The sequence below is a fragment of the Palaemon carinicauda genome, chromosome 4 (genome assembly GCF_036898095.1).
Source record: "Palaemon carinicauda isolate YSFRI2023 chromosome 4, ASM3689809v2, whole genome shotgun sequence".
Classification (NCBI taxonomy): domain Eukaryota; kingdom Metazoa; phylum Arthropoda; class Malacostraca; order Decapoda; family Palaemonidae; genus Palaemon; species Palaemon carinicauda.
In genome coordinates this window covers 68530040-68557377 of record NC_090728.1, presented here as the reverse complement: position 1 = coordinate 68557377, position 27338 = coordinate 68530040, and the positions used below count along the sequence as shown (strand labels likewise).

Genomic DNA, 27338 nt, shown 5'->3' with positions numbered 1-27338 from the left:
CTAGGACGCCAAAGGACCATGTCTTGAGAGTTTGCCATACCTAGGTTCAGTTCGAGGAGAGCCATGATAGAGGGCTCATGTCACTCCGTTGTGCTAAGGGCACCCAAGCTAAGCCATTGATTTAGACATACTTTTTTAGTGAAATGTTGAATTTAAAGTAAACTAGTCTCCTTGCTGTAGTCTTGCCCAGGAATTATGATGTAAACTCATTGATTGTGCGAGCACTTGTTAATGTTTATTGAAACAATATAACATATAAATAATGTTTTAAAGATGCTATCCAGAATTTTGGGACTTAGAAAATTTTTGAAGTGCTCAAGATTGATGTAAAATTTTCATCGAAATGCATGTAAGTTTGAAAGATCAGATTCGCCTCTGACCTATCCCGTTTCCTGAACTTGAACTTAAAATTAAAAACTTTAAAAATAATTTGTCTGTCTGGGACACACACTCACGTGTATGATCGTTTTTTTTTTTTAACTTTTTGCCCTTCGTTATGGATCCAAAGCGTAAGGCAGATTCTTCTGATGGTAGTGCATCAAAGAAAAGAAAGGCCATCACCATGGAAGCGAAATTAGACATTATTAAGCGATCTAAATGGCCTTAACCATTAGCCGGGGCTACCATTCTTAACCCTTTCACTGCGGAGAACGACTTTACTTTACTCAGATTCATAACCTTTCAATGCGGAGAAAGACTTTACTCCACGCCGCGTAAGAAATTTTAAGCTTAGCACCTTTCGTTGACGATTTATCTGGCTTTTACATGCTGCCATCTGTTGCCAATTTTATGAACACCCAATCTCTGAAGCTCTCGTCATTCTTCTCCCATTCACTCGATTTTAGTAATTTTTGTTAATTTTACGTTATGTCAACATGAAATTATGATAAAAACTGTATATGCATGTTTTTTTTTCAATATAAATCAATATTATTCATAGTTATCGTAATATCATGCTTTCTAAAGTTCGTTTACCCAAAGTGAAAGTTTGTTTACATTAGAGCTGAACAGTTGCCATAACAACTACACAAATAAAATCGTATTTCATAGTATTGGATGTTAAAATGTGACAGATAATGGTGTTTTCTGACATCAATATAGAAATTTACTCAAATGAAAACACATTCACGAGAAAAGAAGTTTCGTGTCCTAAATCCGAAGCTTTGTTCACATTCGTCAGCTGACGTTCAGTCTGTTAGTTGCCTATCGGTCCCTTCACTTTTTTACAGCATAATTTAGTGACACAAGTTGTTAATAAAGATATAATTTGTTAATAAATGCTTGTTTCACAGTAGGATAAATTTCATATATAGTTGTAAATTATGGTATTATTATACTATTAGCAAAATATTCGATATTGCTCTGCTTTTATCAGTCAGTTGACTTTGCCCTTTTAATTTTTCCCTTTAACTCTGGGTTGAAGAATTTTTTTTCTTTTCTTTTATATGTGTGATATGGCCTCTACTTCTCACCAAGTATCTTTGAAAGAAATTGATGACATTTTATTTGGATCTGATTCAAGATTTGGGTCAGATATTGATGAACCAAATGATGACAAGACTGATGAGGATATAAATGAAGACACCCCAGCAACATGCTCATCACCCACAGTTGATGTGGCAAATTCCTTAGGGTGGATTAGAATGAACTATAATAGCAATAATCCCACCCAATTAGATAATGTTTTTGATTACACAGCTCATCATAAAATAATTAACTTTGAAATCTTGAATCCATATGAGTGTTTTTTCCAGAAAAAAGGTTTACAAACATGTTGGAAAAGAAACTAATAAGTAGTTTAAATCAATGATAGCAACAAAACAACCTTTGTCCAAAAGATCCAGATACCAACAATGGTCAGATGTAACTAGTGATGACATAAAAGCTGTTGTTGCTATTGAAATAGCCTACAATTGAAAGTTACTTCACTGAAAATAAGTTTTTATTTGATGCTCCAAAATTAGGAGAATTATCATCTCGGGACAAATACCAGTTGATTAGATCCGCTATTCCTTTTAGGGATAATGATAAAAAAAAGATGGAAATGATACTCTAAGATTAGGCCAATTTTAGATATGGTACATGGATTTATATGGGAAATACTATGTTAGCAATAGAGAAATCAGTATTGACGAAAGCATACATACATACATATACCAAAGCACTTCCGCCAACTTTTGGGGGTAGCCGACATGAAACAAATAAAACAAAAAAGGGGACCTCTCCTCTCTACGTTCCTCCCAGCCTGACAAGGGACTCAACCGAGTTCGGCTGGTACTGCTAGGGTGCCACAGCCCACCCTCCCCCGTTATCCAACACAGATGATGCTTCATAACGCTGAATCCCCTACTGCTGCTACCTCCGCGGTCATCCAAGGCATCGGAGGAAGCAACAGGGACTATCGGAACTGCGTTACAATCGCTCGCCATTCATTCCTATTTCTAGCACGCTCTCTTGCCTCTCTCACATCTATTGTCCTATCACCCAGAGCTTTCTTCACTCCATCCATCCACCCAAACCTTGCCCTTCCTATTGTACTTCTCCCATCAACTCTTGCATTCATCACCTTCTTTAGCAGACAGCCATTTTCCATTCTCTCAACATGGCCAACCACCTCAACACATTCATATCCACTCTACCTGCTAACTCATTTCTTACACCCGTTCTCACCCTCACTACTTCGTTCCTAACCCTATCTACTCGAGATACACCAGCCATACTCCTTAGACACTTCATCTCAAACACATTCAATTTCTGTCTCTTTGTCATTTTCATTCCCCACAACTCCGATCCATACATCACAGTAGGTATAATCATTTTCTCATGCAGATCTCTCTTTACATTCATGCCCAACCCTCTATTTTTTACTACTCCCAACTGCCCCCAACATTTTACATCCTTCATTCACTCTCTGATGTACATCTGCTTCTACTCCACCATTTGCTGCAACAGACCCCAAGTACTTGAACTGATCCATCTCCTCAAGTAACTCTCCATTCAACATGATTCAACCTCGCACCACCTTCCCTTCTCGTACATCTCATAACCTTACTCTTACCCACATTAACTCTCAACTTCCTTCTCTCACACACCTTTCCAAATTCTGTCACTAATCGGCCAAGCTTCTCTACCGCGTCTGCAACCAGTACAGTATCATCCGCAAACAACAACTGATTTACCTAACATTCATGGTCATTCTCGTCTACCAGTTTCAATCCTCCTCCAAGCACTCGAGCATTCACCCCTCTCACCACTCCATCAACATACAAGTTGAACAACCACGGCGACATCACACATCCCTGTCTCAGCCCCACTCACCGGAAAACAATCGTTCACTTCATTTCCTATCCTAACACATGCTTTACTACCTTTGTAGAAACTTTTCATTGCTTCCAACAACCTTCCACCAACTCCATATAACCTCATCACATTCCACATTGCTTCCCTATCAATTATCATACGCTTTCTTCAGATCCATAAACGCAACATACACCTCCTTACCTATTGCTAAATATTTCTCGCATATCTGCCTAACTGTAAAAACCTAATTCATACAACCCCTACCTCTTCTAAAACCACCCTGTATTTCTAAGATTGCATTCTCTGTTTTATCCTTAATCCTATTAATCATTACTCTACCATACACTTTTCCAACTACACTCAACAAACTAATACCTCTTGAATTACAACACTCATGCACATCTCCCTTACCCTTATATAGTGGTACAATACATGCACAAGCCCAATCTACTGGTACCATTGACAACACAAAACACACATTAAACAATCTTACCAACCATTCAAGTACAGTCACACCCCCTTCCTTCACCATCTCAGCTCTCACACCATCCATACCAGATGCTTTTCCTACTCTCATTTCATCAAGTGCTCTCCTCACTTCCTCTCTTGTAATCTCTCTCTCTCATTCTCATCTCAAATCACCGGCACCTCAACACCTGCAACAGCAAGTATATCTGCCTCCCTATTATCCTCAACATTCAGCAAACTTTCAAAATATTCCGCCCACCTTTTCCATGCCTCCTCTCCTTTTAACAACCTTCCATTTCCATCTTTCACTGGCTCTTCACTTCTTGAACCAGCCTTCCTTACTCTCTTCACTACTTTCCAAAACTTCTTATTCTCTTCATATGAACGACCCAATCCCTGACCCCACCTCAGGTCAGCTGCCCTCTTTGCCTCACTTACATTGGGCTTTACTTCCACATTTTTCTCTCGATATTTTTCATACTTCTCTACACTATTACTCTGCAGTCATTCTTCAAAAGCCCTCTTTTTCTCATCCACTTTTACCTTCACGAAAGCATAATGATATTTAAAGGTAGGTTATTTTTCAAACAATATTTACCATCAAAGCCTTCAACTAAATGGGGAATAAAAGTATGGTCTATGACAGATGCTCATACTGGTTACCTACTTAAGTTTACCATGTATACTGGGAAAGAAGCTGCTTGTCCACCATCAGATGGGTTGGGTACTCATGTTGTTCTGTCTTTGTTTGAGGGTTATGAAAACAAAGGTCATATTATTTACATGGACAACTTTTACAAGTGTATTCTTTTTGATAAAACTACTTCAGAGAAAAACTTTAGCTTGTGGAACAGTTAGGGTGAATAGACAGGGTCTGCCAACTGATATGAAACAAATAATAGTAAAAAAAAGGGAACTTTTCCAGTAACATGGGTAATGAATGATGGTAAAATGCTACCTTGTTCTTGGCAAGACACGAGCAGTGTTAATTTACTGTCAAGCCTTGGAACAGTAGGTACATATAAAGTGAAACTTCATTAAAAAGTGAGACAGAAATAGACAAGCGATGTGTTCATGTGAAATACAGTAAGTATATGAGGGGAGTTGATAAGTTTGATCAACTATGCTTAACATATGCTTACAAAAGAGTCAGAAATGGTACCAACCAATATGACAAATTCGGAGATAATTTGTATTTTTCCTAACCATACAAACCTTAGCTATTTACATTGGGTTTACCTTTTAGCGTAGCTGAAATGACGAGCCAATAGTTTTTAACGAGGGTTAATTACCCCCGCGCTAGTTAGCGGGGGTAGGGGAAGGGGTAGCTTGCTACCCCCCCCCCACACAGGTGATTTGCTTCACTTCACTTAGAGGTAGGACTTGACTTGGGGGCCAGGGCTGGCGGGCAAATGTGTGTAAATAGCTAAGGTTTGTATGGTTAGGAAAAATACAAATTATCTCAGAATTTGTCATTTGTTCCGTAACTGAAATACAAACCACGCTATTTACATTGGGTGACTTACCCCTTAGGAAGGGTGGAAAGTCCCCAGCCTTACTGACTTCGGCTTTGCCCGGGGACTCCATCCCTCATCGAGTAGCACTTGAGAGAAGGAGCCCCTGCACCTCACAAGTTCCTTGCTTCGCTAGGAACGAGTGGCCTACATAAGTTGTGTATGGAGGAAAGTGTGACTCGTCCTATGAAGTTGACCTTGAGACCTTTAGATAGGAATCTAGGATAGGACGTTCCCAATACCACCTCGTCAGGGTATGGGGGACGCAACAGTATTAAGCTTAATACTAGGAGCACAAGGAAGCATGGGTTACCTGCAGAGGTCGAGGTCAGCTATGCGAGGACCAGGATGCTGCTTCCCCAAGAGAGGGGAGAATGAAGAAAGAAGTAAGGGTCAGATATACTCTTTCATTCACGCAGACTAAAACCGGGTAACAACGCCCTCAACCTACTGCTACTTATCCATAAAGGAGCCTGAGGTTAGACCAGCTGTTGTGCAGCCACCACAGGGCCGATAGAAAACGTATCGAGGCTCCTGTGGGTCACGTCCTGCAGGTATTGGGCTGTGAAGGTCGTCTGACGCTTCCAGACCCCAGCTTGAAGCACCTGCGTCACAGAGAAGTTTCTCTTGAAGGCCAGGGACGTAGCAACACCCGACATCGTGTGCCCTAGGGCGACGTGACGGAGGGGGGTCTGGATTCAAGGCGTGGTGGATAACCCTTCAAATCCAAGCTGAGATGGTGTTCCTGGTGACCCTCCTCTTCGTCCTACCTGTGCTCACAAACAATGCTTGCACTTGAGGACGGACTGCAGACGTTCTCTTCAAGTAGTACCTCAGACACCTCACTGGACATAGTAGCAGCTGGTCTGGGTCGCTTGTTACAGAGCATAGGCTCGCGATCCTGAAAGAGTCGAACCGAGGATCCGGCACTCCAGGATTCTGAGTCTTGGCCACAAACTCAGGGACGAACCTGAACGTTACCTCCCCCCATCCCCTTGAATGGGCGATGTCGTACGAGAGACCATGAAGTTCGCTAACTAGCTTGGCTGCAGCCAAAGCGAGCAGGAAAGCAGTCTTCCAAGACAGGTGGCGATCACAGGCCTGGCGTAATGGTTTGAAGGGAGGTCTCTGAAGAGCCCTGAGGACCCGAACCACGTTCCAAGGAGGAGGTCTCACTTCCGACTGGGGGCAGGTAAGCTCATAGCTACGTATGAGTAGAGAGAGTTCTAACGAGGAAGAAATGTCCACGCCTTTCAGCCTGAAAGCCAAGCTTAAGGCTGAGCGATAGCCTTTCACTGCCGAGACAGAAAGGCGCATTTCCTCCCGCAGATATACGAGGAAGTCCGCTATTGCTGGAATAGTGGCATCGAGTGGAGAGATACCCCTCCCACGACACCAACCACAAGACTCTCCACTTCGCTTGGTAGACTCCCTCAGAGGACTTTCGCAGGTGCCGAGACATTCTCTCCGCAACCTGTTGCGAAAAGCCTCTCTCTGTGAGGAGACGCTGGACAGTCTCCAGGCGTGAAGCCGAAGCGAGGCCACAGCCTTGTGAGGGACGGAGTGGGGTTGTCTGAGAAGCTCGTGTCGTGGAGGAAGTTCCCTCGGGAGCTCCGTCAGGAGCTGCAGAAGGTCCGGGAACCATTCCGCGTGATGCCATAGCGGAACTACCAGAGTCATCGAACAGTTGACCGATAGTCTGGTCCTGTTGAGCACCCTTCTCATCAGACAGAACGGTGGGAAGGCGTACACGTCGATGTTGTCCCACCGTTGCTGGAAAGCATCTTGCCAGAGAGCCTTGGGGTCCGGGACTGGAGAGCAGTATAGGCGCAGCTTGAAATTCAGCGCTGTCGCAAACAGGTCCACCGTCGGGGAACCCCACAAAGTCAGGACTTTGTTGGCTATCTGAGGATCCAAAGACCGCTCGGTACTCACTATCTGCGAGGCTCTGCTCAGACTGTCGGCGAGCACATTCCTCTTGCCAGGAATGAAGCGAGCTGATAGTGTTATCAAGTGGACTTCGGTCCACCTCAGAATCTCTACTGCAAGATGGGCTAGCTGCTGTGAAAAAGTGCCTCCCTGCTCGTTGATATAAGCCACTACCGTGGTGTTGTCGCTCATCACCACCACGGATTGACCCGCCAGGGTCCGTTGGAACTGTTGAAAAGCCAGAAAGACGGCCTTCAACTCTAGCAGGTTGATGTGCAGGCACTTTTCTGATTCTGACCAAAGGCCTGAGGTCCTCTGGTTCAGAACGTGCGCCTCCCACCCTTCTTTTGACGCATTCGAAAACAGTGTCAATTCCGGGGGAGGACGAGAAGACTCACTCCCTTTCGCAGGTGCTCGTCGACCAGCCACCACCGCAGGTCCGTCCGTTCCAAAGATCCTATCAGGACCTGAACGTCCGGGGAATAGGATCCTTGATTCCACTGGGACTTGAGCCGTCACGGTAGGGATCTCATCCTGAGGCGGCCGTTGGGAACCAGACGAGCCAGGGAGGACAGGTGACCTAAGAGACGCAACCACGATTGGGCGGGAAGCTCTTCTCGCCTGAGGAAGGGTTCCGCCACCCTCCTCAGCCTTGCTATCCTGTCGTCTGATGGAAAGGCTTTGTGGAGATTGGTGTCTATCAGCATGCCTAGATAAACAAGTCGTTGGGACAGCTGCAGAGAGGACTTCTCGAGGTTTACCACGATCCCCAGATCCTGGCAAAGACCTAGAAGCCTGTCTCGGTGCCGAAGAAGGGTCGACTCCGAGTCTGCTAGGATCAGCCAGTCGTCCAGATAACGAAGGAGACGAATGCCGTTCCTGTGCGCTCAAGATGAAATCAGGGTGAACACTCTGGTGAACACCTGAGGAGCTGTGGAGAGACCGAAACAGCACCTTGAACTGGTAGATCTTGTTGTCTAGGCAGAATCTCAAGTACTTCCTGGAAGACGGATGGATTGGGATCTGGAAGTACGCGTCCTTTAGATCCAGTGTGCACACGAAGTCTAGAGGTCTCACCGCAAGTCTGACCGTGTCCGCTGTCTCCATGCTGAACCGAGTTTGCTTGACAAACCCGTTCAGAGCCGAGAGGTTGATGACAGGTCTCCAGCCTCCAGACGCCTTCTTTACAAGAAAGAGTCGACTGAAGAAGCCTGGGGAGCCGTCGATGACCTCCTGGAGAGCACCCTTCTTGAGCATGGCCTCGACTTCCGCCCGAAGGGCTAGCCCCTTTGCCGATACCGTGGCATAGGAGCTCAACGACACTGATTTCGCTGTCAGGGGAGGTTGAGATGTTATGAACGGGACGCGATAGCCTTGGCCGATCACTGAAACCGTCCAAGCATCGGCCCCGTGTTGCTGCCACCTGTGCACGCAACGTTGAAGGCATCCCCCCACAGGTGGACACGCGGGGGGACTGCCACTCCTAGGGTTTGCGGCCGCGGCCGCTCCCTCTAGGAGTCTTGCCTCCCCTAGAGGACTTACCGCCCCTCTTGACCTTGGCTGGAAAGGGCTGGGGCTTAGACACCACTTTCTTAGCTGCCGGTGCCTGCTTCGGTGCCTTACGTGGCTGCTGCTGCTGTGGAGCTGGAGGTTTATAGGGCCGAGCTGTAAGGGCCCTATGGAGGAGGGAGTCCGTGCTAGATTTCCTCCACCTCTCAGCCGTTCGCTCCATATCCTGTGGCTCCAACAGATTCTCCCCAAGGAGGGAAGCATGTCTGAGCCTACTGACATCCACGGCGGGGACCTTCGGGTGGAACCTCTCGGTCACCGCATCGCGCCGCTTCAACACCAAGTTGGCCCACAGGGTGGTGACCTGGTGCGCCAGGAAATCGATGGAGCGGGTGCCCGAGAGTAAGGTGGTCTCCAGGGCCTTCCTATTGGCCTCCTTAGACAAGTCCTCGGAGCGCAATAGGATGCCTAGAGATCCCAGCCATATATCCAGCCACGAAGTGGCCAGCATGGCGCACTTCGCGACCTTCTCAAGGCTCAGGATCTCTGACGCCGAGAACACCACCTGCCGGGCGGAGAGCTTCTCGAGGGGAACTCCCTTAGCCAGCTCTTCTACGGAGTGATGGAGAGGAAGAGCGAGACTAGACTCGCCCAAGATCTCAAAATACCTCCTCTGCTGGAGACGAGGAGGTGGGATGAGTTTGTTCCTGGCAGAGGAAAGACTGGAGGAGGCAAGAATCGCGAGTTGGGCATTGGCCCTGGCTCTGGCACTCTTCAATCCCTGAGACCAGGGCAGAGCCGCACTGGTCTTAGGGGCCTTCTGAACATCGAACACTTCGTCCAGGACCGTGTCCTTGCCTTCTCGGGGTGCGATCACGGGATCCATGAACCCACTGAGTTGCCTCATCAGGCTCAGGACCTGCCAGAAGGCATGTTCAGATTCCTGATGGTCTCCTCCTTGCTGGCTGGCAGCTAAGTCTCCCGTCCCCGGAATCTCTTCCTGGGGCGAAGCGTGGACGTTCTCCCGGGGAGCAGCGGGTTCCTGGCGAATCCTTGAAGACGATTTCGGGATGGTCTTGGAGTCCTTGGGTTACCTCCTGGGAAGGATTCAAGATCCCAACAAAGAGGTTCGGAGAGCCCCTTCCGTGTGAGACGATTCTCCTCCATGAAGAGAAGGCTCCCCCCTTGGTGCCGAGGGGGAGACTATCACCTCACTGGACTCACCCGAAGACGGAAAAGCCTCGTCCACGGGAGAAGGAGAAAATGCCTGCGAAGGGGATGGGGCCTTCCCGACAGTCCTCCTAGGAACCAACTTCTCCCTGGGGGAAGTTACCACGAAGTCCACTCCTCTCTTTCTCTTCAGCGAAGGTGAGGCAGTCGTTGGCTTGTTCCCCTGATCGGCGAGTGCTGGCTTCATAACCCTCACTAACGCCCGCATCAGAGGACCAAACCAAGTCTGTCGCTCCACGGACACAGAGTTCGAAATCCCTGCTGGAGGGAAGGGGATCGGGCAATCCTTCGGAGTGGACACCACTGAACCTGCCTGAAAAGGAAAAGGGGAAGAAAGATGCACTGACCTCTCTGAAGTGTCTTCCCTGTCCTGCACAAGGGTCCTGCGCTTTGGTGGAGGCGATCCTGAGCGCGGTCTGGTGACACGCGTTCCTGCTGCTGTCACTGGCTGCGAAATTCGGAGCGAACGGTGGTCGCGCGGGCGCGCAGACGAGCAGTCGCGCGGGCGCGCAGACGAGCAGTCGCGCGGGCGTACAGGCGAATGAGCGCGTGGGCGAGCCGGTGAACGAATGCATTGGCGCGTCGGCGAGGGAACGCGTTGCCGCGTGGGCGAGCGAGACCGCTCCGAAGATCGCTGGCGACGTTGGTCAGGAGACCCTGTAGCGCGTGGGAGAGCGATTGCGAGCAGGCGATCGGTGGTGCGCTGGTGAACGCTGGCGCGCAGGCGAGCGATGGCGCGTTGGCGCATGGTGTCGCGTTGGCGAGCGATAGCACGTACATCGCGCAGGCGAACGACCGAGCGAGGGCGAGCTACCAGAGGGCTACCCATGTCCTTCCAGATCTTCTGGGCGACGGCGCGTTGGAGAACGCTTGCGCGCAGGCGATAGGTCACGCAGGCGGTCTGGAGATCGCCGATGTTCAGGTGATCGCTGACGCGTAGGAGAACGCAGACGAGCAGGCGATTGTTGAATCGTCTGTGATCGCTGGCGAGCAAGAGGGCGACGCGTGGAATCCTGTGAGGGAACAGTCGGCGCAGGGCGCAAAGGCGAACGTTCACGAAAAGGAACAGGAACAAGAAGCGCGTGGGCGAATGTGTGTTTTAGAAACACGCGCTGGAGAACGCGAGCGATGTTGTGCAGGAACAAGCTGAGGGTCGCGAGGGCGCTCAGGAGACTGATGGCGCGCAGGGCGCACAACAGGAACTGCAGGATATTTGGAGACCACAGGGGAGCGCTAGCGAGCAGAGGGGCGATGATCCTCAGAAGAGCGCTGACGAGCAGAGAGTGCTGACGGTCAGAAGAGCGCTGACGAGGAGGAGAGCGCCTGTGCACTAACACTGCAGAAGGGCGAGCAGGGGAACGCCGGCGCGCTGGGCGCTCCTCAGGAACAACAGGTTGAAGGATGTCCTCAGGAGCGCGCTGGCGAGAAGAGGGGCGATCATCAGGAGCGCGCTGGCGAACAGGAGATCACTGACGAACAGGAGAGCGCTGACGAGCAGGAGAGCGCCTGTGCGCTAACACTGCACGCGTAAGGGAAGAATCCCTTTGCCCCGAAGGGACCGTTGCCCGTCGGGTGACGAGGTCAGTTTGCTGAACATCTGCCCCAGAAGTTGAAGGTCTGGAAGGCGTAGGAGACCGATCCCCAGAGAGGTCTAAGGAAGCTGGAGCTGTAGGCTGTTTACGGCGAGGAGAGTCCCCTTCGGAGGAAGAAGGAGAAGATCCAAAAAGGCGCCTCTTAGCACCCTTATAAGGAGACGGGAGGCCCTTGTGACGCAACGGACGGTGAGCCTTACGGCGAAGGCGGCCACGAGGAAGATCGTCAGGACCATCAGTCCTCCGAAGGGGAGTCTCAGTCAAAGCACTCCCCTTAGAGGAAAGCTGGACAGCAGTAGAGCCCGTAGGACTCCCTTCCCCCTTCGAAGGATGTACGGAAGGGGGAGGAGAGCCGTCAGCACCAACATCCACAACTGCACCTGCAGAGGATTGACCCGCCCCGTCGGAAGCCTCTGCCACCACGACGTCGACGATAGACAGAGGATCTACCTCTGCTATCACCGGCGACTGCTTAACGGCGGCCCCCAACTGGACAAGGTCAATCAGGGCAACCCTGGAGGGCAAGCCCTTAAGCCCCAGGGAAGCCCAAATCTGAAAAAGATCATCGTTAGACAAAGATTCATCAATAACCTCCCCCGGGGGAGGAGGAGGAGGAACCGCCCCGCTTTGGGAGGCGACGCCCTCTCCCCCATCCCAAGGTCGGGAAACAGAACTAGGGCCTGTGCTCCCACTCGGCCGACCCTCCTTAGGAGCCAAACGAGGGGGAGCTTCGGAGGAGGTTTGGGCGGCGAAAGAAGGGTCCCGAGAACCTTCCTCCTTCAAGGCAACCCCGGAAGGAGAACGGTCTCTCTTGGACTTCTTCTTACGCCGGCGGCCAAACCTCTCCCAATGGGAGGCAGACCACTCCCTGCACTCACTACACTTATTTTCCTGATCACACCGTCGGCCTTGACACTGCGGGCAAAGGGTGTGAGGATCAGTGTCCACGGCCGACATAAAAGTACCACAAGGGTGGCCGGCAATTCCAGGGCATGTACGCATAGTAATAATAAAGGTGGTCAACTTCCAACACACACACACACAAACTGAAAGAAAAAGCAGAAAAAGATTAAAGGCTGTCAACGAGGACGATGGACAGACACGTCTGTTCATCGCCGGAGCCAAAAGTGAAGTGAAGCAAATCACCGGTGTGGGGGGGAGGGGTAGCAAGCTACCCCTTCCCCTACCCCCGCTAACCAGCGCGGGGGTAATTAACCCTCGTTAAAAACTATTGGCTCGTCATTTCAGCTACGCTAAAAGGTAAACCCAATGTAAATAGCATGGTTTGTATTTCGGTTACGGAACAATTGGCATTTTATCATTGAGGAAACATTAGTAGACTCAAACATATGCTACAACATTCAGAATCCCACTGCTAAGTTGGATCAGAAAAAATTCTGGTAAAAATTTATTAAAACTATCTTAAAAGGGTATAAGCGGAGCAAAATTCAAAGAAAGGGTAGACTTTCAAATGCAATGGAATCTAGATTAACTGAAAGGCATTTTCCAGCTCAATATGTTGACAAAAACCACAAACCCCAATGTATTGTATGCTTTATCTTGCCAAAAAATTGATTAATGAAAGGTAAAGGCGAATGTAAAAAAAAAAAAGCAAATAACCTATTTTTGTGATCAAATTGTACCATTCCATGTTTTGAGACATATAATACCCATTAAGTGTACAAAAAGCGTTACCAATGTCAAAAATAAATGTATGAGTCACTGATAAATTGGGTGAAGGATTATTGGCAGAATTGATAAAATCATCTTTGAAAAGGAATTTGTGATTTTTCTTCATTTCTTCCCTTTTATCGAAGAATTTTAGGCATAAAGAGATAAACTTAGGTGAAAATATTGTTAAATTCTAAAAACAGAAAGGTTATAGAAAACAAAAAACTTAGTTTCAATAAATTTTGAGCATTTTGAATTTTTTAGTGAAAATGTGCACAGAGCTGTGCAACATCTCTATTAGAATATCCGCAGCGAAAGGGTTAAGGATAAAGAGCGCATCGTTGAACATGTGAAAGGATCTGCTCCTATGAAATCAACAATGTTAACCAAGCAGCGTAGTGGTTTAATTATTGAAATGGAATGATTAATGGTGCTTTGGTTGGAAGATCAAAATCAATGGCGTATTCCGGTGAGCCTTACGGTGATCCAGGAGAAGGCGAAAAGATTGTTTGAAGCATTGAAAAAAGAAAGGGGGGAAGAAAGTGAGAGTCATGAGTTTTCAGCTAGTAGAGATTGGTTTATGCGATTTAAGGCTCAGGCCAATTACCATAACCTTAAAGTGCAAGGTGAAACTGCTAGTGGGGATGAGAAAGCAGCAAGTGAATTTCCTAAAGCATTGGCCGAGATAATTAGGGAGGGGGGTAATTATGCTTATCAAGCGTTCAACGTGGATGAGACGTTTATTTTGGAAGCATATGCATATCGCAAAGGAGGAGAAGTCAGCACCCGGTCATAAAGCCAGCAAGGAGAGACTAACTTTACTTCTTAGGGGAAATGCTGCTGGCGACTTCAAATTGAAGCCATTGCTGGTGTATCAGGCTGAAAATCCAAGGGCACTCAAGGGCATTTCATATTGTCAATTCCCAGTCATTTGGAAAGCAAATTAAAGGCAAGGGTGACACTTGCAGCGTTTGAGAACTGGTTTATCAACTATTTTGTGCCTAGTGTGGAGCAGTATTGCACCAAAAAGGGTATCCCTTTAAGGTGTTGCTAGTGCTGGACAATGCCCCTGCACACCTTGCCCACCTGGAACTTTCACCCTAATGTCGAGGTGGTTTACCTTCCACCTAATACCACGGCCCTTTTGCAGCCTATGGACCAAGGAGTCATTGCTTCGTTCAAGGCCTACTACCTCCGAAAGGTAATTGCTATGGCATTACAGACAACTGAAACAAAGGACTTGACTCTGAAGGACTTTTGGAAGTCCTACAACATCCTTGATGCAGTGAAGAACATTGCTAATCAGCAATGTTACAAACATGAATGGTGTTTGGGGAAAACTATGACCTCAATTTGTGAATGATTTCCATGGGTTTGAGGATACAGTTGACCATGTTATTAAGAACATTGTTGCCCTGAGTAAGGAAATCGATCTGGATATGGAGGTTAATGATGTTACAGAGCTGCTGGAATCTTATGGAGAGGAGTTATCTGCTGGGAACTTGACACAACTGGAGAAGCAGATCATAGAGGGAGAAGAAGAAACCCCCATCCCATAGGCTGTCTTTTACAAGACAGGCCTTGTCAAAAGGTTTTGCTTAGATACAGAAAGCGTTGGCAACTTTTGAGGCTCTGGATCCTAACATGGAAAGGTTCACTAGGGTTTCCAGAGGCATCATGGATTTACTGTAGTGTTACAAGGAGATTCGGATGAGAAGAGGATCCTGTCTGTCCAGTCTAACCTGGAGCAGTTTTTTAAGAAAGTAGAGAAACCTGCACCCTCTACATCAGCTGCCTCTCCTACCCCAGATTTGCCAGCAACAGACCCTCTACCCTATACCTCAGCTGCCTCTACCGTCTCCCTCGGCTGCCTCTATTGCTACAGAGCCTCTACCGTCTACCTCAGGTGCCTCTACAACTTCAGCTTCTCCACCACCTTCTGTAGGTTCTGCCTCACCTCCAGACTCACCTGCCCCAGCTTCTCCACCATCTTTTGTCTCACTTTCAGAGAATCCTGACTCGCCTGCCCCAGTTTCTCCAGCATCTTCTGCAACTTCCTCTCCACAATAAACCTGTCTCTCCGTCCCTTGCAACATCCCTTCCAGTGTGCAACACAACCATAAGAATAAGGTAAGGAATTGTTCTCTTTTTTTAGGAATATTTACTTTAACTCATGTGGTAAGGAATTAGTTTTCTCTTTTTCTAATACTATTTTTTATGTCATTTATTACATTTTACTATACAGTAGTACAAAACTTTACAGTACAGTATGTATAGAATAATCTATTTATGATGTTCCGACTTGCACTGAAACACAGGTTACACCGCGTCTTAAGAACGGATCAACATCTAAGTCGAGGTCCCCCTGTAACCTATTTGACAATGATAAGCATTCATGGTAAAATAAAAAGTAAAAACATGACTCACCAAACTCATCTTCCATGGCCATAACTACCTCCACATGATCTAAAGAGTCCAAACCCAGATCTTGCATGAAATGTGACTCCACTTTCAGCTGTTGGCATAAGATAACACATGCTTAAGCCAACAGTTCTAAGTCTCATATTCACAATTACTAGTAATCTAAAATTCCAAATACTACAAAATATGTCAATTATCATACCAATTTTTCAGACTATAGTACAGTACTTTCAATGGTGCAATGCAACGTACCTTATCTGGGTTGACTTTGTCATATAATCTCAATACTAATAACACTCTCTGCTCAATAAGGTCAAGTGTCAAAGGTTGCTTTGCACTAAACTTGCGAAGAAACATGTATGGCTGAAAGAAACAGAAAAATTAAACAGAATAAACAGTAATTCCTGCTTGGATTAAGAATCTTGATGTAACTAGTCTAGTTTAACTTCCAAATGAAATCCAGGAGGGATAATGATAATTATACTTGGAGAACATCATACTTTCACACAAAAACAGCTTTGCTTTACAGTTTATGTCCTACTTTGAGTCATATTTAAGTTCTCTTCAAAACTAAAATCCACACCTAAAAAGGTTTTACAAAATACCCCTCGGTACATAAAATGCTACTGAAACAGATGCAGTCAGTATAGAATATGGTATAGTAATAAAAAAAATAAAAATGACAAATTTTGAAGTAATTTGTATTTCTCCTAATGATACAAACCTGAAGCTATTTATATTGGATATTACTTTCGGCGAAGCTTTAACACAAGCCATAAGCCATCTGGCAAGGGTTAACCATCCATCCACAAGTTAGCGGGGGGGGGGGGGTGTCAGAGCACTTAGCTACCCCGCTCACTCACACACCTGGGCTGAGTAACAACTTTTGTTGGGAGGTAGGACTTCTAAGTGGATAGGTGCTGGCAGGCTAATTTGTATAAATAGCTACAGGTTTGTATAGTTAGGAAACATAAAAATTGCTTCCAAATTTGTCACTTATTCTGTCACTAATTCAAACAACTGCTATTTATAGGTGTTGACTTACCCATTAGGAGGGGGGGAGTCCGTGCCAACTGGCTTCTTGGCATTGACCATGGGTTTCCCCATACATGCTCAGCACGCAACTAGAAGAAACTCTACATCTCGCTAAAACTGTGCTATGCACAGTCCACGGCCTACACAAGCTGCATGCCTTGTGATACTAGCAATGTGACTGTCTAGGCAAGAGCACAAGAGGGCAAGATGAAGGAAAGAAAGAGCCAGTTATTTTTACGCATTCAGCCCGGACTAATCCCCGGCTAACCTTCGACCTCAACCCTCTGCTACTTGTCCATCGAGGAATTTGAGGTGTTTAAACCAGTTGTTGTGCAGCCACCACAGGACCAATGAGAATGTCTCCATGTTCCTGTGGGTCATGCCTTGCCGCTAGTGGGCGGTGAAGGTCGTCTCACCCTACCACAAGACCGCTTGCAATACCTGTGCCACAGAGTAGTTTCTGATGAACAACAGGGACGTTACAATGCCCAACGTTTTGAGCTCTGGGTAATCGTGTTGGAGGAGGGTCACAATTCAGGGCCAGGTCAATGAACCTGTGAATCCAAGCAGAGATGATGTTCTCTCTTGACCTTCCACATGCTGGCACTCATGGGCCAGCTGCTGCTGCTCTTCTTTAGGGATAACACCTCAAACTACTTATTGGGCATAGTAACAGTTGATCTAGATCATGGATTACAGTACAAAGATTCCCAATCTGGAAGGGCCTGAATCTAGGATCTGCTCCTCCCTGATTTTAAGTCTTAGTAATAAACCCAGAGATAAAGTTGAAAATTACCTCTCCCCATCCCCTTGAATGGGCAATGTCATGAGAAAGACCATGCAGTTCACAAACTCTTTTGACCAAAGCCAAGGCCAGTAGGATCACCATCTTCAAAGTTAGGTGGTGATCTGTTGCCTAGCATAATGCTTCGTATAGAGCACCCGTCAATGACTGAAGGACGCGAACCACGTTCCAAAGAGGTTGCCTAACTTTTGACTAGGGGCAGGTAAGCTCGTAGGTTTGTATGAGAAAGTTCTGAGGAAGAAATATTGACTCCTTTCAGTTTAAAGGTAGGGCTCAAGGATGAGCAGTAGCATTTTGCTGCTTAAAATGAGAAGCATTTCCTACTGAAGGTGCACAAGGAACTCTGCTATTGTTGGAATTGTGGCATCGAGGAGAGATATACCCCTTCCCCGACACCAACCACAGAAGACAGTCCACTTAGCGAAATAGACCGAAGGTGAGGATTGTCGAAGGTGTCCAACCATCCTTCTTGCAACTTGTTACAAAAATCCCTTTCTCAGTAAGGTGGTGCTGAATAGGTTTCAGGCATAAAGTCGTAGCAAAGCTATGGCTTTGTGGATGATGTTCACATGTGGCTGTTTGAGTAGATGGTCTCATGGAGGGAGTTCTCTCGGAAGCTCCGCCAGGAGGTGCAGAAGGTCTGGGAACCACCCTGAGTGATGACATATCGGAGCTATGAGTCAATAGTTTGTCGGAAGCTCTGGTCTTGTTGAATACTCTTCTCATCAGACAGAACTGGGGAAAGGACTAGATGTTGATGTTGTCCCACCATTGTTGGAATGCATCTTGCAAGAGAGACTGGGGATCTAGGACTGGGGAGCAGTAAAGGGTAGCTCTGCTCAGATTGTCCCAGGCACATTCCCCTTGTCCTTGATGAAGCGGGCTGATAGGGACACAAATTATCTTCTGCCCATCTCAGTATCTCTACATTGCTAGTTGGCATAGGGGCTGCAAAAAGGTAACACCTTGTTTGTATATGTAAGCCACTTCTGTGGTGTTGTCGCTCATCAACACCACAGCGTAACCTGCCTCAAAATGCTGGAACTGTTGAAGGGCTGAGAAAACTGCCCTCATCTCCAAGAGATTTATGTGCTGGTACCCTTTGGACTTGGACCTAAGGCCATGTGGGTCAGCATATGTGACCCCCATCCTTCTTTTGATGCATTTGAACAAAGCATCAATCCTGGGGGAATGAACGAGAAGGTCGACGCCCCTGTGGAGGTTCTTGTCAGCCACCCACCACCTGAGGTCCGTCTGCTCTTCTAGTCCTCTGGGAACTAGAATGTTTAAGGAATCACTAGTCTGATTCCAGCTGGACTTCAGCCGCCATTGCAGAGATCGGATCATCAGGCGGCCATTGGACACTGGACAGGCCAGGGATGATGGGAGACCTACAGACACAACCATCGCTGAGCTAGAAGCTCTTCTCCATTCCTCAGCCTCTGCACCTTGTCATCAGATGGGAAAAAAGAGAGAGAGAGAGAGAGAGAGAGAGAGAGAGAGAGAGAGAGAGAATATATATACACAAGTATTTGCTATTCTGAATGTAAAGAAATTGCCACATTGAGTGGTTTTGTATCTTTTCAATTCCAGTTTGTATCCATTACCTCTGGACTGATTTGTGCTAAGTGTGAATAGATTGTTGTAATCCACATTTATTATTCCCTAAAGAATCTTGAATGCCTCTAGTAACTGTTCCCTTAGTCATCAAGTTTGTAGATCAACGAGAGAGAGAGAGAGAGAGAGAGAGAGAGAGAGAGAGAGCGAGAGAGAGAGAGCGAGAGAGAGAGCGATGAGAGAGAGAGAGAGAGAGAGAGAGAGAGAGAGAGAGAATATATATACACAAGTATTTGCTATTCTGAATGTAAAGAAATTGCCACATTGAGTGGTTTTGTATCTTTTCAATTCCAGTTTGTATCCATTACCTCTGGGACTGATTTGTGCTAAGTGTGAATAGATTGTTGTAATCCACATTTATTATTCCCTAAAGAATCTTGAATGCCTCTAGTAACTGTTCCCCTTAGTCATCAAGTTTGTAGATCAACCGAGAGAGAGAGAGAAGAGAGAGAGAGAGAGAGAGAGAGAGAGAGAATATACACAAGTGTTTGCTATTTTGAATGTGAAGAAATTGCCACATTGTGTGGTTTTATATCTTTAATTCCAGTTTGTATCCATTACATCTGGACTGATTTGTGCCAAGTGTGAATAGATTGTTGTAATCTACATTTATTATTCACTTAATCTTGAAGGCCTCTAGTAACTGTTCCCCTAGTCATCAAGTTTGTAGATCAAATAATTTCAAATGAGAGATTTAGTTTAAAGCATTAGATCATTACGTTAACAATCTTATCACAAAAATTATATGAGAAAAGTTCTTTGCATCAAAGTTCTATAGAAGAGTGGTATCACACATGATTTTAGGATTCTCATTCAAAATGTTAAATTTTCTTTAAATGCATCTTTTTTTTCAAAATCTCCAGATCAAATTAGAAAAGTGCTAAGAGCAATTATCAAATGGATACATATCTAGAAATATAAAGTAAATTGTTTGAAAGAGTGCTAAGTATGTCTTTTTTATCATAAATACATAATTTTGCTGACATTCACATTAATATATAGACCTCACTTGGTCATATTTTCACAATGCAAATACAGCAATAAATGACCTTGACCTTTACATTTGAATGGTGACCTTGACCTTTAATCACAAAAAATATATCAGAAATGAATTCGGCGGGTCAAACTTATATCGAAAAGTGGTATTGCACATGATTCTAGGATACTTAGTAAATAATTACATTTTAATTAGATGTATTAGCTATAATCAACACTAAGCTAATTAGCTCATGAAAAAAATATTCCAAAGTTGGCGCTGTGCCAACAAAGCTGAAAATTATCCAAATACTCATATGAACATATATCTGTTAAGAAACCTCACATCTTTGAACATTTTCATGTTCACTATAGAAGTGATATAGCCCCCTACAAGACTAAATAGTACAGGCTACTGTACAGTATAAGCAATACTTAGTATGTGTATCAGCTGGTAAGATCACAGCACCCAAAATACTTCAATTGTTAAAATACACTGGAAATTTAAAACAAAACTACTTAAATGTTTAATTAAAGCACAATCAACTATTCAAATAATTGTAATTTTCTAGAATGCAATAATGCTTCAGAAATGAAATTGGATATTTTAAGCTATGATTTGAGTTACAAGGAGTTACAAGGATTTTGGACAATTTCAGACTTTTAAGTCCATCACCGGACTCCATTTGCTCTTTGGCAGAGATCTAGTTTAAGCATTCCTAGAGTTCTTATGATCTTGTCTAACTTATTCTTGAACCGATTTATCAAGTTATTGTCTACTACATCCGCTGTAAGACTTATCCCAATATGTGCTATTTGTTATGTGAAGAAATTGCCACATTGATTAGTGTTGTATCTTTTCAATTCCAGTTTGTATACATTACCTCCGAACTGATTCGTGCTATGCATGAATAGATTCTTGTAATCTACATTTGTTACGCCTTAAAGATTTTTGAATGCCTCTATTAAACTGTCCCTTTATTGATTGATTGATTGATTGATTATGAGTTACCTAGCATCCTGACATCGAATGTCATTGACGGCGATGTTATTTGATATAAATATTAATTCAGTTTAAAACAATAAGAGCAAAAACATCCTTAAACAGTTAGATAGCTTTCAAAAGACCTGCATCTGAAATTGATTTAAAAATACCATTATCATTGTAAAACACATTATGTCCGAGAATCTTGGCAAGAATGAACTTGCCATCCTCACCTTGAGCCTCAAACAGATGTGTACTTCTTTGAGTACTATAAGTGGGGCATTCATTCAACAAATGTCTCGCTGTCAAGGGTACCAAACAGTCGTCGCAGTATGGTTGATGTTGGCCATTTAGCAGAAACTCGTGTATCAACCAAGTGTGACCAATGCAGAGACAACTATGATGTCTCCCACTTTCGGGGCATCATGTTATACCTTCAAGGAGATATGACATTTGTTATTTCTCTAATTTTATTGCCATCTAGACTATCCCAGTACTGTTGCCGTTCTTTTCCAGGTATGTTAATTAACAAAGCCTACGGTGTGCAAGGGATTACGCGGAAAAAGCCCGTATAAGGGACTGTCAGCAGTGGCTTGCAAGTGTCGTCAAGAAGCCGTGTGTTGCGGCACGTAAATCTTTCGGTATGTGTTGCTTTGCTGGGGTTTTGTAAGTCTGATGGTATGAAGTAAATGTTCCCACAAAGTGACGTAGGGACTAAAGATCTGTTGGCAGCTACCAGGTGGACGTCAGCAGGCTTAGAATGACTATGCCGTGTCCTGGAAAGTGACTTTGGTGGAAGGGAATGTCTACCAAAAGCTGCACACCCGTACCTACATCCCGTAAGAAGAAATGATTGGTAACAGGGGAGGCCACCACAACAAGCAATATCCTACTTTTATGTCTTTTGGCCACTGATAACTGCCCGCACATTTCTTCAATGACTTCACCAAGGTATTCTCTCCTTAAGAAGGGAAACAATTTGTGAGTTTCAGCAATGTTTACAACTTCGTCAATGAGATTATGTCCGCATACCGTCTACCGCCATCTTGGCAAAATATGTACATCTACTAAATCCTAAATGAATGTTTTTACTGTAAAGATAAAAAATTAATTCTTATTTTTATTTCACTTAAAAACTTAACTACAGTATATGATTATACTGAGCACATTATATGTTGAGTCAATCCTTCTAAAATGAAGTTTTTATGATAAAGTTTTATGAATATTTACCTGGCAGTTATATATATATATATATATACATATATACATATATATATATATATATATACATATATATATATATATATACAGTACATATATATATATACATATATATATATACATATATATATATATATATACATATACATATACATATATATATATATATATATATAAAATCGCTACAGGAGAGTCTCCCCATTCCTTCTCCGTCAGGGGTACGGCGTAGCCCCAAGAAAACGCAGTCACGTGGTAGGTCCCGATACGGGGGTCAGTCTTTCTCGTCAGGAGGTGACTTCAGATTCGTCAAGCAGTGAACGGAGGAGACGACAGAGGAGGAAACGAGATCGGTCGGTGCGGAGGAACTCCCCTTTGCGGTCTCCCACAAGATCTCGGGACAGGGTGAGTCCCAGTTCCCCTCCTCCCAAAAGCAGGAGAACAACCCCCCCCGGTAGGGACGTGGAAACGAGGTCGGTCTATGCGGAGGAACTCCCCTTCGCGGTCTCCCACAGGATCTCGGGACAGGATGAGTCCCCGTTCCCCTACACCCAAAAGCAGGAGACCAGTCTCTCCGAAAGGGACGTGGGTGTTCGTTCCAGGGAACAACTTTAAAGACTTTTCCAAGCCTATTGGTTCGACACATGAGCAGGCAGGAGACAGTTCCCCTAGAAGGACCTCCACGTGCCGCGCCAGGGAATCACCAGATGAGCGAAGGGCTACATCTTGCAGGCCTAAGACCCGTCCTGGAGACGTTTATCCCGCCCAGCGCAGGGGGCCGTCGTCTAGGCCGGGCAGCCTCGACAGGTCTCCCCATCGAGACCCAAGAAGGGGAAGGACACCTCCGTCGAACTATCTCACGGAGGACACCGTTTCACCGTAAAAGGCCACGAAGAGGAGAGAGACGGCGGACGTTGAAGGTAAAGGGAACCGTGGACCCCGCCATCACGGCAGAGACCGAGATCACGATTCGCCCCGTCGGTCGGAAGGAGGGGAGGGCGAGTCGTCGGTGACGGAGGACTCCGCGTACAGGAGAGTCCTTGCCTTAATTAGGGGTTATAACAACCTTATAGAACCCGCCACTCAAGAGGAAGAACCCTGGACTTCAGGCCTGAACAAGTTCATAGCTGTCCCCGCCCAGAAAAAGTTCTCTCTCTCTCTTCCCGAGGCCAGTAACGTGGGGATTGGAAAGACTCACATTGATAAGGTCATATCCCACAATAGCGACTCCTGCAGGGGTCACAGCTCAGCAAAGCTCCTACAGGGTTTGAAGTCGCAAACGAAATACTACTCTTTAGAAAATAGGCCGACCGGTGCGTGCAAGACCGAGGAAACCATAGACATCCTGTGCCAGGGCATCTCCGACGGGAGGGCATCGGCAGCATCTACCTTCTTCTCCCCTTCCGAGTCGGCAATGATGGAGGAGATGTCCAAGGACTTAGTTAATGTGGCCTCCTGGCTGGATTGGTGGGCCACCACCCTAGTAGGCACCCAGATTCCTACAGACTCCATGGAACCTGCAAAACGGGAGGCTCTGAATGAGTTGCTGGGGTCAGGTAGCCGCGCCCTTAAATTCCTGACCTTTCAGTCTTTGGCTCTCTCCGCAAACTGGATTCTCCGGAGAAGAGACGCCTTAGTCAAGAACCTTCCCATTAAGATTCCTGACAGGGAAGCGAAAGCCTTGAAGACCTGCTCCGTCTGGGGGGAGCAGCTTATTCCGACGAAGAAGGCGGAAGAGGTCGTGGAGAAGTTGGCCAAAAAGAGGGAGCTACCTACCCTGAAGCCACAGACGGCACGCCGCCCCATCTTCAGGAGGCCAGTGACAGAAGCACCCATGGCCGCGCGTACCGCACCAACTCAAGGAAGGAGGGAACCCTCGTCAGGACAGTGGTCTTCCTCTGTGGTTCCCCCCCGAAGAGGTTCATCTTCTAACCCCCCAACGTATAGGTCTTCTTTCTACTCCGTAGGAGATAAGATGGGAGGCCCCCCTCCCCTGCCCAAGCCTCAGGTAGGGGGATGCCTCAGACTCACTTGGCAAGCATGGAAGCTCCACGGAGCAGATCCGTGGACAGAAACAGTACTAAAGGAGGGCTACAGGATCCCCTTCATGGAAGAGACACCCCCCCTAGTTCCAGCAACGCAGGCAGACTGGTTGGTGCCCAAGGCCCTGGCGAAGAGGGCAGCGTTGGACGAAGAAGTCAAGACGTTACTGCAGAAGGGAGCTTTAGAAACAGTGACATTCCCGGGTCCGGGGTTCTACAGCCGCCTGTTCCTAGTGGAAAAAGCGACAGGAGGGTGGAGACCTGTAATAGACCTGTCCGCCCTCAACAGGTTTCTCAGGAAAGTGACCTTCAAAATGGACACTCCAAGAACGGTCATGGCATCCTTGAGAGAGGGCGACTTTATGATTTCTATAGACCTCAAGGACGCCTACTTTAGGTGCCCATTCATCCGTCGAGCAGGAAGTTTCTCCGGGTCAAGTGGGGTGCCCAGGTGTTACAATTCAAGGCCCTATGCTTCGGTCTTTCAACAGCCCCCAGGTATTCACGTGGGTCTTTACGACGGTCTCCATATGGGCCCACGAACGGGGCATTCGACTCATCAGATACCTGGACGACTGGTTACTCCTTTCATCCTCAAAGGATGACTTGAAACAACAGGGCGAAGATCTTCTTCAATTGTGCAAGACCCTGGGCATCGTGGTCAACTTGGAGAAATCACAGCTAACCCCATCCAACAGGAGGACGTACCTGGGAATGGTCCTGGATTCGTTACAGGTCAAGGCATTCCCAAACACGGAAAGGCTGGACAACCTGGATCGAGTGCTCCGGCCCTTCCTTCTGGGTCGCCCCAGAAGAGCGAAGGATTGGCAAAGGTTGGTAGGGCACCTGGTGTCCCTAGAGAAGCTGGTACCTCACGGGAGACAGAACTTAAAAGAACATTGGAACCAGAAAAGTTCCCCGGACATTGTGGTTCCTCTCCTTCAGGAGTCCAGGAAGGCCTTGGAATGGTGGCAGGATCGGTCGAACACCCTAAGGGGGATGCCACTGTCCTCCCAACCTCCGGAGGTCCTTCTCTTCACGGACACATCGAAGGACGGGTGGGGAGCCCATCTCCGGGAAAAGACAGCAAAGGGGGCGTGGTCAGAGGGGGAGAAATCCCTACACATAAATATCCTGGAAATGAGAGCGGTCCAAGAAGCCTGCAACCACTTCGAGGAGGACATGAGAGGGCATTCGGTGGCCCTAATGTCAGACAATGCAACGGTGGTGGCTTACGTGAAGAAGGAGGGGGGACTGAGATCAAAAGAGTTGTGCGAACTAGCCCTTCAAATCCTAAAATGGCGGAACAGAAGGACGTCATCCTGACGGCAAGGTTCATTCCAGGGAAGAACAACGTCCTAGCAGACGGCCTCAGCAGAGTGGGGCAAGTGGTAGCAACAGAATGGTCCCTACACCCACAAGTGGCAAGCTACATTATACAGATGTGGGGATCTCCAGTAATGGATCTATTTGCAATAAGGTTGAACGCGCAACTCCCCGTATTTTGTTCTCCCGTCCCAGATCCGAAGGCGGCAATGGAAGACGCCTTTCAGCACAAGTGGGACGGACTGGACGTGTACGCCTTCCCCCCCTTCTCCCTGATAAGGCAGGTCCTCAACAGAGTAAGGGCAGCAACCAACCTAAGGATGACTTTGGTAGCGTCTTGGTGGCCGGAGAGAGAATGGTTCGCGGACCTAAGGAACCTCACCGTCCTACCTCCTTGGCCTCTACCCGACAGGTCAGACCTATTAAAACAGCCACACTTTCAGCGGTTTCACAGAAACCCGCAAGCCCTTCGTCTTCATGCCTGGAGATTATCCAGCGGCTCCTGAAGAAGCAAGGGTACTCCGGCAAGACAGCCAGGAGGATGTCGCTATACCTGAGGAAATCATCCACAGCCGTCTACCAGTCTAAGTGGGCGGTATTCGTGAAGTGGTGCAGGGACAAGAAGATAGAGCCCTTGGAAGCGTCAGTGCCCGTGATAGCCGACTTCATGGTTTATCTCAGGGACAAGTTAGACATGTCAGTTCCAGCGATCAAGGGAGTTCGGGCGGCTCTGGGTCAAGTCTTTCTTCTCAAGAGCATAGATCTCGGCTCCTCCAGGCATATCTCCATGCTTATCAGAGCGTTCGAACAATCATGCCCCCCTTCCGCCCCTAGAATCCCGAGTTGGGACTTAGCGCGAGTCCTAGATATGTTACGGAAACCACCATTCGAGCCCTTAAAGGACATTGATGACAAGAATCTCACGCTCAAGGCGGTCTTCTTGCTAGCATTAGCCTCGGCTAAGAGGGTGGGCGAGCTACACGGACTGTCATTCGAGGTGGAACAAACTAGGGGATGGAAGGAAATAACCTTTAAGTTTGTCACATCCTTCGTCGCCAAGACTCGGAACCCCTCGGTGTGGGATCCGAGGTTTGAGCGCTTTTCGATTCCGGCAATCCCGAATAAAGGAAACCCGGAGGACCTAAAATTATGCCCAGTCAGGATTATTAGGCAATACCTTAAGAGAACGGCAAACCTCCGCCCGTCTATCAAGAATCTCTTCGTCTCATGGGGAAAAATAAAGAAAAACATATCCAAAAATACGGTTTCGTTCTGGCTCAGGAAAGTGATCACGCAAGCCTACTTAAAACAAGGTCTTCCTACACCGGGGAAACCCAGAGCTCACGATGTTCGGGGCATTAGCACCTCTCTAACGTTCGAAAAGAACATGTCAGTAGCGCAGGTTCTTCGAGCGGGAACTTGGTCCAACTAGTCGACCTTCACCGCACATTATCTCAAGGACTGTACGAGAAAGTCCCTAGACGGGTTTTCTATCGGGCCGGTCATCTCAGCCCTGCATTCGGTTTGACGGCTCAAGCCCCAGGCTCAATCGCGAAACATAAAGTATCTAGACACAAGGAGCCGAGTTCTATTTTCCCCCCTTTTCTAACTTTCTCGTACCGTCAGTCGTCATCAAGAAATATCGCTCATTACACAAGACGAAAATTCGCCATATCAAGCACAACGAAGATATTGCAGAAG

General features: G+C 46.7%; 1 protein-coding gene and 1 pseudogene across 1 annotated transcript in view; one reads left to right on the top strand and one right to left on the bottom strand.

The window, feature by feature from the left end:
• The first annotated feature begins 1249 nt into the window (after nt 1-1249).
• LOC137639488 (piggyBac transposable element-derived protein 4-like) lies at nt 1250-4899 on the top strand (annotated as a pseudogene).
• Nucleotides 4900-15485: 10586 nt separating this feature from the next.
• Nucleotides 15486-27338, bottom strand: part of ND-ACP (NADH dehydrogenase (ubiquinone) acyl carrier protein) — a 64361-nt gene continuing 52508 nt past the window's right edge. The window contains exons 2-3 of the mRNA XM_068371429.1: nt 15887-15997; nt 15486-15728 (exon numbers count right to left, since the gene is read on the bottom strand). Coding sequence (XP_068227530.1) covers nt 15501-15728; nt 15887-15997 — 339 coding nt within the window. The 3' untranslated portion in view covers nt 15486-15500. The remainder of the gene's footprint in view (nt 15729-15886; nt 15998-27338) is intronic.